General features: G+C 38.4%; 1 protein-coding gene across 1 annotated transcript; it reads right to left on the bottom strand.

Moving 5' to 3' along the window:
• Window positions 1–242: 242 nt before the first annotated feature.
• LOC131990049 (calpain-5-like) lies at window positions 243–15,288 on the bottom strand. The gene is made up of 11 exons (XM_059355436.1): window positions 15,124–15,288; window positions 8,542–8,885; window positions 7,093–7,285; window positions 6,455–6,648; window positions 6,002–6,079; window positions 4,296–4,719; window positions 2,614–2,736; window positions 2,331–2,527; window positions 2,134–2,252; window positions 1,880–2,016; window positions 243–775 (listed from the first exon to the last, which is right to left on the bottom strand). Exons 1-11 carry the CDS (start codon window positions 15,286–15,288, stop codon window positions 599–601), a joined length of 2,151 nt encoding a protein of 716 aa, XP_059211419.1. The 3' UTR covers window positions 243–598.
• Between the last annotated feature and the right edge of the window lie 3,727 nt (window positions 15,289–19,015).

The raw sequence follows: 19,015 nt of genomic DNA, 5'->3' as shown, positions 1-19,015 counted from the left end.
CGCCTCCTCTACAGAGAAATTAATAGCTGTTGTCCAGACTAATCTCATTTGTGATTAGTCTGGCGTTAGCCAGGCTAGCAGTCTTCTTTGAGATATACTTATTATTTCAATAGTTTAAAACACAGAAAGTAATGAAATAAACTGACTTTAATACATTGTGTACAAGACGTTTATTATTTCATTATAAGAAAATGTTTCCAAATTGCAAATGTGATTGTGTACATTTACATTTAAGCACATGAACAACAAAAATAACCGTAAAAATCATCAGCAACAGCAAAAAAAACCCACATCTGACAACAAAATTCTAATAATAATAATAATAATAATAATAATAACTTATTTTGGCAGCAGTATCAATTTGTCTGATGATTGACTGCTGAAGTCATAAATTATGCTCATCTTCAAGTCTGACCAGCAGATCACAAACACAGTATATATTGAAACACAACATCTATAATTAACTATAGCACCATTGTTGCTTAATTCAGTCTTTTTCAAAGTTTTTTTTTCATTAGTTCATCAAAACTTCTGTTCCCCCTGAGAGGAAGGTGGCTGCCATGTCTGATGTGTGGACCGGAGTAACCGGATGATGCTGTCACAAGTCTGTGAGACAGCCGCTGGAGGACGTCTCAAGGTAGACACACCCTCGGTATGCTGAGCGTGATTGGCCGCCTTGCAGATCGAGCACATGACTTCGACTCCTCTCAGATTCTGCCGTCTGGAGGCGAGCGCCGCCGAGCACCGAGTCCCACAGCCGCCCTCTGCTCCACAGCTGCACACAAAGAGACAGCACTGACTCTGTGCACAGGACCAGGGGCCCAAAGTGTTAGGGACACATCCTGAGCCGCACATGCAAAATGTCACTCAAAGAGACATGTATCAGTGAACAAAAGACTCAAAATGACCAGAAGGAAACATGAAACGACTAAAAAGAGACACAAAGCAACTGAAGATCAAACACAAAATGACAACAGAGAGATGTAAAATGGCACAAAACGACCACAAAGATGCACAAAAGACTTTAAAGATACAAAACGATCACAAAAAGACAAAAAAAAACCCTCAAAGAAATAGACAAAAATGACCCCAAATAGACACAGAATTCTACAAAAAGATGCAAAATGACTGCGACACAAAACGACCACAAAGAGACTAAAATAGATAAAAAATGATCACAAATGGACACAAAACAACCCTAAGGAAATACTAAATGATCCTATAGAGGCCCAATTTGACTATAGAGAGACAAAAGTGGTTACAAAGACACAAATCCCAGCTAAAAGGCACAAAACAACTAATGAAAGACACAAAATGACCACAAAGAAGCATAAAACAACAAAAAAGAGACACAAAGCAACTGAAAAGAGGAGCAAAACAAACACGGAATGACTAAAAAATAACTGCAAGAGGATTGCAGATACACAGACAAAAAACACTATAAAAGGGACAAAACGACGACAAAGAGTCACTAAATGACCCTAAAGAGGCAAACATATACAAAGACAAGAAATCACACACCAATGAAAGACTCAAAATGACAAAAAAGGACACACAAAGCAACTGAAAATAACAACAGAGATGTAAAATGGCACAAAACGACCAATGAAAGACTCAAAATGACGAAAAAGGAGACAAAAAGCAACTGAAAATAACAACAGAGAGATGTAAAATGGCACAAAACGACCACAAAGACACAAAACGACCAATGAAAGACTCAAAATGACAAAAAAGGAGACACAAGTCAACTGATAAAGACGAGCAAAACAAACACAGAATGACTAGAAAGACATTCAAAATGACTGCAGACACACAAACGGACCCCAAAAGGATACAAAAAGACAATAAAGTGAAGAGTGAGAGTTAGTGTGTGTCAAACCTCAACAGAGATGTGTGTGCTAGGGTATCTCCTGTAGAAGACGGCTCTGAGGTTGAACTCAGGGTTTCCATCGGCCTTGAAAACCTGCGTCCTTACAGTGTCGTTCTCACAGCGCACTACAGCGTAAACATCTGGAGCTGTGGATCAGAACACAAGACACAACAAGGTGAAAAGACGACACAATAAAGACGATGCGTAGCACTATAACATGGCGTGTTTTTAATGGCTTTGTCTGCCCTGTTGTGTGACGCCACCTGTCTGTTTGGGAGGGCTGAGTCCTGACGCCCTGCGGAGGTAGACCGTGGTCACCACTGTGGGTTGAGGTAGAAAACAATGGAAGACAGAGGGAGACGGCAAGTCCTCCCTCAGTTCCCTACACGAAAAATATCACTCGGGTTACATAAGTACAACCCTGGTTCCGAAAACTTGTGTGTGTGTGTTTTTTTATTACCTGAGTTTGATGTGGGAGTGGGAGAAGAGGCGAAGGAGGAAGCGTCCTGTGGCGCCCGGCAGGAAGGTGGTGGGCAGCACAACGTAGCGTCCTGAAGTCAGAGACCCTCTGAGCGTCACGCTGCGGGAGTCCATGTAGACGGAACTGGCCGCCTGCTCCACCACACACTGCACCCGGCTGCAGCGGTTCACCTCCACCTGGGTCACGACAACACAGTGAGGAACTATATTTTCTATTTGTGGTGTGGAAATTAAAAAGGTTTGTTCCCATTTTGGCTGCTCACCTTCAGCACCTCAAAGCCAATAGGCAGGTTTTCACCTCCTCCATTTTTCCTCCGTACCCTCCTGTCCTCCTGCTGCAGACAGATCAGCACCTCCTCCTCGTTGCCTCTCACCTCAAACATGAACTAGAAAGTCAGAAAGAAGAGTCAGGATAAAAAAGTTCTTGCAGTCCGGTTCATACGACAACAGAGAATTATTCAGGTTGCTTGAAAGAGCACACTATATACTATCCACCGGGCATATTCCTAGATTTTATTCTTCTGTGTTTTTTTTGGTCGACTGCTCCTGTCGGAGTTTTGGTCGCACATACACTAAAAAGATATTGAATCGACCGGCTTGGCCATGAAAAGTGTGCCATGACTTTTCTAAGGGTTTCGGCAAACGGTTTTCAAATTATTCGGCAAAAACAAGCCAAAAAATCCCCCCAATGTTACCTTATGGAGAGGCTAGAGTGGATGATATCATAGCTAGACTGCAGAGAGAGAGAGAGACAAATTTGTCAAAAAAAAAATTGGAAACTGCGCTCGAGGATGCAAGATGCCGCTCTACAGAAATAATTTATACATAGAAACATAGGAAAATTCGTCTTCTCACTCAAATTTGTGTTATAGTTTTGGCGTATAGGACACACAGATGCGCCACCAACACGCACACACAGCCTCATAGACCGGCATGTAAAAAAGGTAGGAACATTTCGGGAGGAAAGCAGAGGAACCAGTTTCTTCTGAACGCTCTTAGAAAACATTCTCTTCATTTTTCTTTACAAAACACATATGTAGACGTTCAGGAAGAACTCAGGATGCTCAAAGTGAAGTCGGTTCACTGGTTGGAGCTACGGTTTGGCAAAAATGCTTTCTGCTCGAGGGGCAATACACTGCCAACTTGTATTTTTTGGCCTAAAACAGTGATTTAAGTTGGTAAAACTTGGAAATATAAATTATTGATATTTAGGGCAATAATGTAAGTTAGCACAACAAAACAAGCCAGTTGCATGCTCAAAAACAAGTTGGAGAGTTGTTCTTACTTATATCTTTAAGTTGGGGTTAAAAAAAAAGGGACAATAGTTCTGTTAACTCTTATTTCTTTGTTGTGAAATGTGGGAAAGCCAACTTTCCGAGTTGCCACTGCACTTGAAGTCTCATTGTGGCTGTGTTTTTAGTTTTAGTGTTTTTTTTTTTTTTTGTAATGGGCTATATGTTGGGTGCGTGATTCAAAGAGGTCATAATAAATGTTTCCTTTATTTCCTTTGGTTTATCCCATAGACTGTATCCATCTCAGCCCCAGTAAGGTTATTAACTCTTACAGTTCTGGGTGTTTTGAATTTTGGTTCGAGTGTAGACATCCAAGTCTCAGTAAAAATATTTACCATGTGTTGCATGTTCAAATAAATACACTGAATTATGAATGAAAAAAGTTGACAAAAAAACGAAAACTAAGGACATTTTCACTATAATTTTATTTAGTTTTAGTTAATTTGGTAACCACACAATACAGTTTCAGCAAGTTATCGTTTTTTTAAAAACTCTAGTTTTTATTTTTATTTCAGTTAACGGAAATGTTTTTTCAATTCTAGTTTTCGTTATTTCGTTAGTTTTCGTTAACTATAATAACCTTGAGTCAAGCACACTCAAAATTTCTTTAAAAATGTTCTAGTTAAAACACTTAGTCTCCACTTTAGTTTTACCTGTGGATTGTGCAGGAAAGTGTCTCTGTGGTTGATGCATCCTCCGCATCGACTCCTCTTGTCCACCTGAGCCTCCCATCCTCCCACCTCTCCGTCATCCTCTTCCTTTGTCACTTTTTTCATATCTCGCACACACCTTCCTCCTCTCTCTCCGTTCTGCTGACTCTCCCCGAGTCTGGCCTCCTTCCGGTTACCTCGCTGCTTGGTCCCTCCGGGTTTGGTGTTGTTCTTCCCCAAGCTCAGCGTGGCGTGGCTGCTGTGGAGGACGATGGATGTAGGCGTTGCTGGTGAATTGGGAGCTGGAGCCCACTCCCCATAGCGGTGCACCTCCCTCCAGTGAGAGCTGGGCCACAGCAGAGCCCTCTCCACCAGCCAGCACACCACCACGTCTGTGAAGTAGCGGCAGAAATCCTTGAAATCCATCCTGAGGAGCAAGGAAATAAAATGAAAATTATTGCCACTTACATCAAGAATCAACACAAAATATGGTTATAAACCATGCTACTATCATAAATCATGTTTGTTTTATTCATTATTTAATGCAGACATTTAAAAAAAAAACTAGAAGTTACTTTATTGAAACAAAGTTTTATGAGATATTGAAGCCCTGGTAGAGACAAGCCAAAGGCCCCACCACCTGCCCTACTTAGGGTCTTTAAACTCTCTATACTTTTTGTGGTTGCTTTGTGTCTCTTTGTAGTCATTTTGTGTCTCTTTGTGGTTGCTTTGTAGTCATTTTGTGTGTCTTTGTGGTTACTTAGTGTCTCTTTGTAGTCATTTTGTGTCTCTTTGTGGTTGCCTTGTGTGTCTTTGTGGTTACTTAGTGTCTCTTTGTAGTAATTTTGTGTCTCTTTGTGGTTGCCTTGTGTGTCTTTGTGGTTGCTTTGTGTGTCTTTGTAGTCATTTTGTGTGTCTTTGTGGTTGCTTTGTGTGTCTTTGTAGTCATTTTGTGTGTCTTTGTGGTTACTTAGTGTCTCTTTGTAGTCATTTTGTGTCTCTTTGTGGTTGCCTTGAGTGTCTTTGTGGTTGCTTTGTGTGTCTTTGTAGTCATTTTGTGTGTCTTTGTGGTTACTTTGTGTCACTTTGTAGTAATTTTGTATCTCTTTGTGGTTGCTTTGTGTCTCTCTCTAGACATTGTGTGTCTTTGTGGTTGTTGTGTGTGTCTTTTTAGTCATTTGTGTCTCTTTGTGGTTGCTTTGTGTCTCTTTGTAGTCATTTTGTGTCTCTTTGTGGTTGCTTTGTGTCTCTTTGTAGTCATTGTGTGTCTTTTTGGTTGCTTTGAGTGTCTTTGTAGTCACTTTATGTGTCTTTGTTGTTGCTATTTGTGTCTTTGTAGTAGTTTTGTGTGTATTTGTGGTTGCTTTGTGTCTCTTTCTAGACATGTTGTGTGTTTGTGGTTGCTTTGTGTGTCTTTGTAGTCATTTTGTGTCTCTTAATGGTTACTTTGTTCAGTATCTTAGTCATTGTGAGTCTCTTAGTGCATGTTTTGCCCCATTTTGCAATTATTTTGAGTCTGCATGGAGTCATTTTGTGTCTCGTTGGAGTTTTTGTGTCTCTCTCGTTTTACATTTCTTTGTGGTCATTTTGGGTCTCTTCCTGGTTGGTTTGTGTGGCATTTTACAGGTGAAGGGCGCCTGAAAGTCTGTGCCCTTTATGCCAGTTCAATATCCCTCCATGCAAACAAATATTAAAGAATAAAACTCTACCAGAACTCCCCAACATCCCGCACAATGAGGCCCAGCTTCTCCCTCTCTGCCCGACTCATCTGTTGCCACTGCTGCGACCTGCAGGGGGCGTGCAAGGACAATAATGTCAAAGGCAGCAGGAAAAACAGCAGAACTCCACAGTCCAACACACTGGAAATGACATGTGAAAAGTACAAGTAGCGTAGCAACTCCTGGAATCCTTTATAGGTCCAGTTTGGCCATTTTCAGACTTTCTCAGACTTTCACAATGTAAATGGCAGATGTCCTCTTGTAAAACAGCTCCAACACTATTGTAAAATGGCGGAAATTGTAATTATTAAATGTTGTAAAACAGACTGACACTGTTAAATGTCAGCAGAGGTTTTATTCCCAGAGCTGCTGCAAAATGTGTGATGTACTCAGCAGTCAGACATGTGGCAGATGAAGCCAGTGTGGAGTTCAAAGCAGCCTCACCTCTGACTCCAGGCACCCGTCCAGTCTGTGGTCCCCCACGGGTTCCTCATGCGCACCATGAAGAGTCGGGACATCCAGTCCGTCTTCGGCTGCTTGTCCCCCAACCGCACCTTCTTCACTGCTGTGATCCCGTAGGCGTGTCCTCGCACCAGGCCACAGTCCAACACCGACTCCACTGTCTCCCCTTCTGCTGGCTGAGAATATTTAAGAAGAAGAAGATTACTTTATTAATCCCACAATGGGGAAATTCAACCTCTGCATTTAACCCATCCTTTTTTAGTGAACACACCATGCAATTTTAATTAAATGTATTTTATTTGATAGGGAAATGCAGTTAGCATAGATACAGGGCATGCATCCAATGTGCTGCATATATATATATATATATATATATATATATATATATATATATATATATATATATATTTTCGACTCCTGCGCCCGGGGAGCTGTGCAGGGGGGTTAGGTGCCTCAAGGGCACTTCAGTCCTAGACCTGTCAGTACCGGGATTCGAACCAGTGACTCTCCAGTTACAAGCCCGATTCCTAACCTCTAGGACTGCCCAAATCTTAATCTTAATCTTAATCGACACATTTTTAACATATCATCCTGTTCTTTTGTCTGATGCTGAGCCCTACCCGTATGGAGCAGGTGATGAGGGCTTTACGTTCATGAGCCTTGGCTAATATCTGAAAGAATGCCCTCCTCTGGTCACTGTGCAGGCTGAGGGCCTCCCGGTCCAGGCTGAGGGGCTCCGAAACTCCGCCGGTGAAGTCGATCAGTGCCTCTGTGGTGTTTCCGCCCTCCAGGGCCTCGTAGCAGCCGTTTAGCCTACAGAGTAACCGGATAGATTGACTGAATGATTAATGGCTGAGCCCTACTCTCCATTTTCAATATCCCACTCCACCAACTCAGCTCTAAGAAGTCATACATTACCTTTGTTTCGCAAACTTGCCATTCTAATCATTTATCAAATCAACAGCTTCCAAATTGCACAATTTGTACATGGTTCATTAAACAAAACACTTCCCCCTGTTTTTAATAATCTCTTCATAACCAATAATCAGCTTCACAATTACCCTACAAGGAAAGCTTTACAACTTCAGCCTCCCAAATCACTAACCACCTCATCACAGTTTAGCATTACAGATAGAGGATCCAGGATACTTCCTCCTTACTTAGTCAACCTTTCTCGTTTATCATTTAAAAAATCTTTTTAAAAACCTATTAGTATTTCAATAACCTATTATAATCTTTGTTTCATTGCTATGTATGATTCTATGTTCCTTGTCCTTTTTTATTTTTATGTTATATTAGGGAATCCCACTATTCAAGCCCCGTGAGGGTTTTTTGGGCTTTCCTGGCATGTCTTTATTTTATTTCAATATGTATATGAAATATATAAATTGTATTATTGTTGTTGTTATTATGTTATTTTCTTTCTTTTAAAACTGTGCCAAATAAATCAAATCAAATCAAACCAATATGTTGTCACTCCCAACTTGTCACATATGGATACTCTGTCTTACTGTACTGTGTGTTTGTAGTTTTTTTAAACGCATACAGCATGACAGGCTCCTGCAACCTGGTCTCACAGAAATCCGTGAAATAGCCACGGAATCACTCAAATTTCCGAGAAACTGACACAGATTTCGCTACAATGCAAGTTAATGACAGTCATATCCCGTGGCTATTCCAACATACAAAGTGATTATGTACATTCACTGAGTGAATATTTAGAAAATAAAACATATATTTCTCGCTAGAAATGTGATCAAAATCCATTTTTATGCAGAAACTAAGTCAAAATATTGATTTTTTTCAAAAATGAGAGAACTGTCTGCCATGTTTTTTGTTCTGACCGCCGGGACCTTGAAAGTCACGTGACTTGGAACAAACCAATAGGAAAAAATATCCATGGAATAGCCACGGGATATGACTGTCATTAACTTGCATTGTAGCAAAATCCGTGTCAGTTTCACGGAAATTTGAGTTATTCCGTGGCTATTCCACGGATTTTGAGTTAAGCGAATCTGTGGCTATTTCACGGATTCCTGTGAGACCAGGTTCGCTCCTGGAGACCTTACTTGGCGTAGGCCTTTTCCAACAGAGCGCTCCAAAACTCTCGCGGTGTGGCCGAGCGGCAGAAGAGCAGCACTCCGTCCCCGCTGACTGGCAGACGGTCGTCCACGACGACATCCATCCAGCGGCCAAGTCTCCAGAACCGGAAGTGGAAGATTCCGGCGTACAGGCCAGGATGCTTTGGATTCCACTCCTGGTCCACGTGGTCTGGGATCACCTTCTTCCACAGAGATGGCTCAGACGCCAAGCAGGAAATAGCTGCCACCATCCAGCAGTTACCCAGACTGCCCTGGTGCAAGTCACGAGTGCTGATGCCATCGACAAACAGACGGGGGTCCTTACATATCTCCTGGAAGTCGATAAGAAGAAAAACACCTTAGAACTGCATTAATTGATTTTTTCGACCACTTGGGGGCAGCAACAGGTGCTTATTTACACATCGAACCGTCAAGTATCAACAAAGCACCAACCTCTGGGTCTAAAAAGAGCCTTAACCTGCATTCTTTCTTCTTCTTTTTTTAACTCAAGATGACAAACATACATACACACAACACATACATTAAGAACACACATAAGGAGATGCTATTACAGTTTCAGTTCTAACATATAATCATGCCCTCACATCCTATCTTCAAATATTTCTTCCTCCTTCTTAAAAGGAGGTAATATGAGCAACATGTATCCATGACTACATACATTTACTGAACAACTAAAGTGGAAATGAAAAAAAAAAGAAAAAGAAAAAGAAGAGGTGACTAAAGTTCTGACATTGTCTGTTTAACTGGTAGCCATCTTTGTTCAAACGTCTGTTTTAAGCTGTAACCTTGCTGTGATTTTCTCCATGATAAATACATTAACCTGCATTCTTTCTAATGGCCAGCAGGGGGCGACTCCACTGGTTGCAAAAAGAAGTCAGATAGTCTAGAAGTCTGTGAGAAAATTCTTCAACTTCTCACTTGATTTACTACCTCAGCAACATTTTCATTAAGTTTATGGCCTCAATTGATCATTTAAAGTCGTCTTCGATACAGCATGATGCTCGTTTTGTAAATGATGGTCCCATTTAGAGTAAAAAAAGATGACGCCTTTATTTTAGGGTGTGGCCACCTTGTAACTGACCGGTCATTAGCACATGGTGTGTTTTAATCATAGAACTTTTCATTTCTCAGCATATTTTCACTACATCAAAGTTAACTGGAACCTCTTGGTCGCTTGAAAAAGTCTTGTTTAGTGTCCTATTCACCAGCTCCACTAACTCCTCCAAATATGATCACATCTGGTTCCAAAAAACCCAACATAGGAACGGCCAAAATGCCAAACTCAAGTCTTCAAAACCACAGTCTACAAACAGGTGGCTTAGGGTCACGGTGGCTACATCCTCTTCTTTTTCCAGTCAATTGGAGCATTCATTAGAATTCATGTCTCTTGTTCTCCTGATGAATCTTATGTTTACTCTCCTTTTAGCTCTATTTTGCTTTCCACCAACTACTGAGGGAAATATTTGGCACTTTAGCTCTAAAATGTTACATTACACTTGCTACATAGTGAACGATTATATAGTCATATAACAAATACTCTCAGGAGAACACAAAAACAAAAAAACAATGTGCAATATTAACAATGAATGCAAAATAGCAGCCATTTAAGTATTTTGTGTATATAGTATATTATGTATGTATACGTCTTGTTTTTATTCTTTATTCTGTTTTTATATGTTAAAAAACTCCCCTGTCTGTATTATGAGCTGCTGTGACGACTAAATCTCCCCACTGCGGGATAAATTAAGTCTTATAAAATGGCCAAAATCAAAACATGATTGTTGCCAAGGAAAATAATAATGATAATAATGAAGAGCCAAATTCGTATCTGATTGTCTTTATCATTTTGAAACCAGAACAAAACAAATGTTGACGATTTGTCACAAATTCAAGAACCTGAGGGGAAGTTGAAAAATATGTCGATAATGCCTGTTTTTATAGTTTCTGTCTATGATAAATGTCACTTTCCAAAAGAAAACTGCTGAGTCATGTAGCAATTATCTGCTGGTTTGTCATTTTAAGCGACCCCTTACATATCACACACGACCATTTGATCCTTTGTTAATATAAAAATATTGCTTCATCCAAACTGTGGTTAATGGTTGCAGCAGTTAGTAGCGTAGCCGCAGCGTTTTTTATGAGGCCTGTGGGTGTCAGAGCTCTGCTGAGGAGACAGATCCTGTCCGTGTGGATCTGTTGATCTCAGCTTGGACAGGCTCAGGTAACAGTAGAGGTGCTGCTGGACACACACAGGCAGACAAACACACACACACACACACACACACACACACACACACACACACACACACTCAGTGGTCACAGCCTCTTTAAATGTAACTCCAGACAAGATATGAACCTTCCTTGTGACAAGAGCTAATGTGAAGTTATAGAGGTGGTTTCTGTGTGTGTGTGTGTGTGTGTGTGTGTGTGTGTGTGTGTGTGTGTGTGTGTGTGTGTGTGTGCTTGTACTTCCCACATAGTGAGGACTGGAAAACGTTTTTAACCAACAGAGTGAGGACATTTTTGCAAAGTGACGACATTTTGCCCTGTCCTCACTTCTTTAAAGGCTTTTTTGAGATTTCAGACTTTGTTTTAAGGGTAAATTAGGTTTATGTTTAAAAAAAGATAATTAATTAACTAACTGAAACTGTATTGTGTGGTTACAAAACTAACTAAAATTATAGTGAAAATGTCCTTTGTTTTCGTCTTTGTCAACTTTTTTCACACATAATGAAGATGGATAAGACAAAGGCTAGATATAAAGGCAAAATTTAGTGTGGCCTCTTTTAATCTCCCACCCAACAGATACCCCAATTAAAAAAAAACTAATAAAAACTAAAACTAATGAAAAATTCAAAACTATTATAACCTTGCAAGGGAATTCACTATTCCAATGATGGCCCTCACAAAGATACAAGAATATGTACAAAAAAGTACAAGAATGTGTGTGTGTGTATGTGTGTGTGTGTGTGTGTGTGTGTGTGTCAGCAGGGAGAGGTGGCAGATGTCGTCCTATCATCCGACTCTCGGTTGATGCACGCTTAAAATACCTGAGTGGAGCATTAGGAACACAATACCATTAACCCTTTCTCTTCTGCTTGCTTGGTATCAGCAAATGAATCGGCAGCAGGCTTTCAAATTAAGAGCGCTGAAGGTTTGGCACACATACTGAATGAACTTCATGAACTACTGATTAAACAACACACACATTTCTGAATTTGGACCTAAAACAAAACCGATTGTATTAAATACAATGTTACTGATTGACTAATTAAGGGCATGTTGAAAGCCTTAATAAGCAATCCCCCCCAAAAAGGCCTCAGAAAATATTAAAATTGAATTTATTTGCAATGTATTTTTGCACATTTCTTGCTACCTACAAAGACAGTAACATAGTTATATGATTTAATTCTCTATTTTCATTTCATGCATAAAAAGTGCCTTACCCTCAGTTTACAGGAAACAATACTTAATAATATAATTAATTATAATTAAATAATACAACCAATAATAACTGTAATAACATGTAATTTTGCAGCGCGTTCTTAAACAAAGCACACCTCCCTAAGTTTGGCAAATAAAAACTGCTACAAAAATAGTTCCCTTCCTTAAGCACAACTTATGTTTTACATAGTCATCCAGCCAAAAGAAATCAACATAAATAAAAGTTATTTTACTAGAAAATACATCTCATTGTTGACAAGTTATAAAAAAAATGTTTTAATTGGTTTAAAAACACAAGCTATTCTTTTTTTTTTTGTGATGGGAACAAGATCACATTAATTGATCAATTTACTGGGATTTGTTGTTGTGAAAACAGTCAGGAAGTACTGTGGCATTAAAATGGTCTTAAAAATTCGTAAACTTAACTTAATGAACAATATAAAAAATTCCCACGTTTGGCTTGCCATGATTAATTGTTTCCAATTTTGTGTTTTAACACAATTATAATAATAATTAATAATGATAATAAATGATAATAATATAATTATTATAATCTCTCTTTTAAAGTTTTATTTTGTCTGAATTATTCTTTTAAATTAATTTGCTCCAACACTATTGAAAAATTAAAAATATATTTTCTTTTGTTCAAAACTAGTGAACAAATCCTACTTGCTTCATACAAATGTAAAAACAGAATTATTCCAACTTTAGGGGCGACTGTGTAGTACGTTTTTTGGAACCTGGTCTCACAGGAATCCGTGAAATAGCCACGGAATCACTCAAATTTCCGTGAAACTGACACGGATTTCGCTACAATGCAAGTTAATATTTTTTCCTATTGGTTTGTGTCCAAGTCACGTGACTTTTAAGGTTCCGACGGTCAGAACAAAAAACATGTTCTCTCATTTTTTGTGAAAAAATCAATATTTTGACATAGTTTCTGCATAAAAATGGATTTTGATCACATTTCTAGCGAGAAATATATGTTTTATTTTCTAAATATTCACTCAGTGAATATACATAATCACTTTGTATGTTGGAATAGCCACAGGATATGACTGTCATTAACTTGCATTGTAGCGAAATCCGTGTCAGTTTCACGGAAATTTGAGTGATTCCGTGGCTATTCCACGGATTTTGAATTAAGCAAATCCGTGGCTATTTCACGGATTCCTGTGAGACCATGTTGGTTTTTTGGCAAGTGACACTGGACAATAAATAACATGACCTTGACTTTCCCCTCCCTTTTCATTGCAACCATTAAAAGCCACTTGGCTTTCTGTAACCACAATAAACACCGACACTTATACACATCTACACCCATCTCAACAGTGTGCTAAAAACACCTGGGCTATTTAAATTGAATGGTGCCTTAACTAAACTCAACACACACTAACAGAGCGGTCCACTGGCAGCACGCGCCGCTCGCTCCCTGAGGGATAAAGTTTCACTGCCTGACGCCTCTCCTATAATAGGACGTGCTTTAATTAACTCTAATCTGATGGAAATGCTACATGCCACTTGATTTAGATGTGGGAGGAGAAGAGATGCATTTATAAAATAACTCTCTGTTGTTGTGTGAACCGGACTGATGAATCTAATATTTACTCTCCTTTTAGCTCTATTTTGATCTCCACCTACTACTGAGCTTAAATATTTGGCACTTTAGCTCCAAAATGTAACATTACACTTGCTACATAGTGAACGATTATATAGTCATATAACAAATACTCTCAGGAGAACACAAAAAAAAAAAAAATATTTATATTGTATGTGTATTTATGTATATTATGTATGTATATGTCTTATTTTTATTATTTATTCAGTTTTTATATGTTAAAAAAACTCCTCTGTTTGTATTTTGGGCTGCTGTGATGACTAAATTTCCCCACTGTGGGATAAATTAAATATGTACATCATTGGGGCAAAACAAGATAGTTGCCAAGGGAAAAAAATAATACTGAAGAGCTTATTTCGTATAAATCTGATTGTTATCCAACTGTCTTCATCATTTTGAAACCAGAACAAAACAAATGTTGAGGATTTGTCACAAATGATCCATTCAAGGACCCTTGGAAAGTTGAAAAATATGTCAATAATGCCTGTTTTTATAGTTTCCGTTCATAATAAATGTCACTTTCAAAAAAAACCCTGACAAACTCACAGAACTGCTGAGTCATGTAGCAATTATCTGCTGAACCGGACTGAACTTGGAAAATATGTCCCGGCCCATAGGGAAAAAAAAGAGTTGCTCATGTGTTGCTTAATCTCGTCTCTTGAGTTCAATTTGAGCTTCTCATATTCGTATCATTCTGTGATCATTTGTTTCTGAATTACTTCTCCTAAGGGACCCTTAGGAGCAAGAGATCAGCTAAAAAAAGCAAGACATCATTAAGACAAAGGAGGTTGAGTTGAGAAAACCATTTGAGCTATACTTGAAACGTGGGATAAACTGAGGAGACCTCATAGTTGTTTGTCCCTGATCTCAATTATGTCTCAATTCAATTCCCCTTCAAAATAACCGAGACATAATTGCAAGCTTCATACACTTTTTAAATAGTCAAATTCAAGCACTTTTCAAGGTCCATTTTCAAGCTTTTCCATGTTTTAGATGAGTACTTACATGCTAAAAGGCGTCATTTCACTCAACCATACCAACAGTGATGGTTTTACGCTTTTAACAACCAAAAGTACAGTTTGCTAATCTCAATAATCAATTTATTATTTTTTTCATTGAACATGTGATTATCTATAGTCAGATTTCAAGAGAAATACAGTAAGAATGTATAGCATTTTCAAGCACTTTATCCAAAATCCAAGCACTGTTCAAACCTTGAAAATACAACATTAAAATTGAAGCATTTTCAAGCATCTGTATGAACCCTGTAGTTGAGATCAGGGACATACAACTATGACATCTCCTCAGGTTATCCCACTTCTCAAGTATAACTCAAATTGTTTTCTCAACTCAACCTCAAGTAATTCAGAAACAAATGATCACAGAATGATACGAATATGAGAAGCTCAAACTGATCTCAGAGAAGAGATTGAGCAGCACATGAGGGACTCATTTGTCCTACGGGAGCGGCTAAATGTGGCGCTCACCCTCGGCCTCTTCCAGCTCAGACCCTCCGGGGCCTCCCTCTTGTAGAAGAGGGACTCGGCAGTGGCGGGGAACAACGGGTCCTTGAAGAGGGCACCTCGACGCAAGCAGGCCCGCCTCAGCTTATAAAAGTTTTGACCCTGGAAGTTGTGCACTCTTTCAGGCATTGTGGCTGCAGAGGAAAGGCTCTGGGGTAAAAGGGAGAGAAGAAGAGAAATGGGACGGATGAATAGTTTATATGGAAATAGACATGAAGCAGTGGAAGGTTACACTGAGGGGATGTTTAGTGGGATGCAATAATTAAACATCCAAACAAACTGGTCAAAACCTTAACTATCGGTTTCAAATTAACCCTATAAAGCCTGAACCATTAAATAATTGCCAGAAAATTCGATTTTTTTAAACTAGTGTTTATTGAACCTGCTGACGATTTTTTTTTTTTTTAAAACAACAAAAATAGCTCATAAGAGTTTAATTTAAGAGCTGATATCTAGACATTTTCCATGGTTTTCATGATATTGATTTTGGTTATTATCAAGAAAACCATGGAAAATGTCTAGATATCATCTCTTAAATTAAACATTTATGAGCTATTGTTGTTGTTATATGTGTCCAAACAAATGTACCTTTAGTTGTACCAGGCATTAAAATGAACAAGACATTGAAGAAAATAAGGGTGGTCTAATATTTTTTTCCATGACTGTAGCTCCTGGCAGAGATAGCTGGGGGTCCTGCAGGGTCAGTGTGTGCGTGTGTGTGTGTGTGTGTGTGTGCGTGTGTGTGCGTGTTGGGCACATAGAGTGAGGACAGCAGTAAGGTAATGGTACCGTTTTAGTCATCAGCGATATGAACTGCTGGGGTCACTGCGTCAGCAGCGTGTGTGTGTCAGCGAGAGTATGCCAGGTGTGTGTGTGTGTGTGTGTGTGTGTGTGTGTGTGTATGTGTGTGTGTGTGTGTGTCCAGCAAGCAGGCAGGGTCAGCTCAGGGTCTTGCTGTGCCGAGAGGAAAAGCAGAGATGAAACCTCGCAGGTGCTCTGTGTGTGTGTGTGTGTGTGTGTGTGTGTGTTTTGTTTTTCTTGTATCAGATTTGTGCAGAGAGACACATAAACACGAGGAAAAGTCATTCAGCAGCCATGATTAATGAACACATGACAAATTCATGCTTATCATGTTTTCATGCTGCAGCAAATTAGCATACAGTAGATATAAATCATGAAGTTATGGAAAACCTAATACACCATCAGTTACACCGAATATTAACTAATATGTCTTTTAAATATGCAGATTTTTGGAGTCTTCTGAAGACATTTAGATGCTGTTTTCCATTTCCAAATACTGAACTGAACGGCAGATGTAAATATTACGGTCAACTCAAAGAACATCCTTATAGGTAGGTTGCATAAAAACTGAGGATTTTTTAAATTGCTGCAAAAATCACTAATCTGATAAAGCTTTAATCCACTTAAAACTACTGTTGGTAATTTATGAATGATTTACAGGCAAGTTGCACTGCATTTATACTATATTTTCACTACACACTGTTTGCTGCCAAAATAATTAACAATCAGGATATCATTGTGATATCCATAGAAAAAAATGCTGTTAGTCAAATTTACATTTCACTTTATTTATTGTTATTGTAATGTTTCGTCTCTTTTTTTGGACAAATTTATTACACTAAAAACACGAGTGTAGCAGGTCTGTTTTAATAATTACATAATTAATAGCTCACTTTTTTATTATTATTATTTTTTCAGTCCTTGATTTTTCTTCTTTTGTCCCCTGCATCTCATGTAAAATGTCCTTGGGATAATAATAATAATAATAATAATAATAATAATAATAATAATAATAATAATTATTATTATTATTATTATTATTATTATCATAGAGTGAGAAGGGGAAAAAAACAGGTGCTGGATTATTGCCACAATAAAACTGATAATAATAATCAAATATCAAAATTTAATTATTAAACATAACAGATAAATATATTGACACTCATAGCTGTACTGTCCATTCACAACTATATTAAAGATATATTTTCTTATAAATTAAATAGACGCTTTTCTCTTCATAAATAAGGATAAATTAGTTTAAATATATGGAAAATATACTTCAAAATATAACCCAAACATGATTACTGATTTAAATATCCTCTGACAACACCAGCAAACATTAGACACTTTATTATTAATAATAATATCTAGACATGTATATAATTGTCTAGTGTTGATCCTTGTATTAAAAGAGCTGTCATCACTTTGAGTGATGTGAGTCTGTTTTGAGTGCGGCCTTGAGTTTATATTTTGATTATGAGTGACCTTATTCTACACTCATTTGAAAGGGAGTCACTGGTTATACACTAATATAGATTGAATTGTATCTTTTACCTTAAAGTCAGAAGAAAAGTTTGTCCACCGAACTATTCCTTGGGCTCAGGCAGAGGATCCAGGAGCGGGATGTCCTGCTTTGGTCATTTAGGAAATCCAGATTTTCCAGAGACAATCATACATGCTCCGCTGTGACAAACACTCATCTCTTTCCTCTTGTTCTTCTTGTGTCAGCTGTTAAAAGCTGACTTCCTTCTTGTCTCATCTCCTGCAGGTGCTTAACTCATGTTTGCTTCCCTGGACCTGGATGAAGAACTGGAAAAATGTTTGTATGAATGATGCTGCAGGGTCAAAGAACAGCTTGATGTGAGCAATGCAGGCTCCCTGACACCATCTCTTATGTGCAACATATGTGTGCATGTGCATACAGGCGTGACACACACAGGGCAGGGTGACACCGCCGTGTAACTCTATCTGCCTCCACACAGACAATAGACAGACTGAGTGACATAACACACAGTTACAGCCAATGGAGGCTTCACACCACTAAAACACTGCAGTTACTCTTGAGTTTCAGACACTTAAGATGAACACTTTATCCTCCGTCTGCAGCCAGAGAACATAGACAAACATGTTTTTTTTTGTGTGCATGTGTGTGTGTCACTCACTTGTGTTTGAGCACATTCTGTCTCTTCCTCCTCTCGTGTCCCACAGCTTCTCTTTTCTGTCCTCATATTATCATGGTCCACGGGTTCTCCTCTCTTCTTGTTTTCTGCCTTATCTTCTTGGTCTCTTCTCCTCTTCCCTCCTCTCCTCTCCTCTCTATCTCCTCCTGCACTGACTCCTGGCCCCGGGGTATCTGTTGCTGTCGAGTGTGTTGCCCCTGACACCCGAGAAACCAAGAGGCAAGCGCCTTCTATTTTAACCACCTCACTGCCAAATATCAAGCTAATTATTTATCCCCCCACTTCTGTGTGATCAAACTGAAGCAGCAGCTCGGGGTTGATGAAGAAATCCTGTTTCAAGTCAGCTGAATGCCTTTAAAGGGACAAAGAGTAAAATAAAAGCATACAGCACAATGAGTAAAACTGTAGATCCAGCATATTGTATGGTAAGACCCTGTTTATGTTATATACCCAGTGAAATATGTGACAACATGTCAAAATATGTCTCGTTTTGTTGATAAATTACATATACATTTGATTTTCTTTTTCAACACACTCTACTTTATATTTTAATACTACAGCTTATTTTCTCTGCGCTCTGGGTAACATAAATAAATAAATAAATAATTATATATATATATATATATATATATATATATATATATATATATATATCCTGTGGGGATATATACCATCATTAACTAATGCTTAGCCCTATTTATATTTTTTCCACTTATTATGTAGGAAATGTCATATTTTAATAATTATAAAATAATAATAATAACAATAATAATTATAACAATAACATTTATAATAATAATAATAATAATAATAATAATAATAATAATAATAATGTACTGACTCGTTTATTTTAGAAATACATTTATTTCAGATTT

The sequence above is a fragment of the Centropristis striata genome, chromosome 17 (assembly GCF_030273125.1).
Source record: "Centropristis striata isolate RG_2023a ecotype Rhode Island chromosome 17, C.striata_1.0, whole genome shotgun sequence".
NCBI lineage: Eukaryota > Metazoa > Chordata > Actinopteri > Perciformes > Serranidae > Centropristis > Centropristis striata.
The sequence above is the reverse complement of the archived record's forward strand: the minus strand, read 5'-3'. Positions and strand labels throughout refer to the sequence as shown.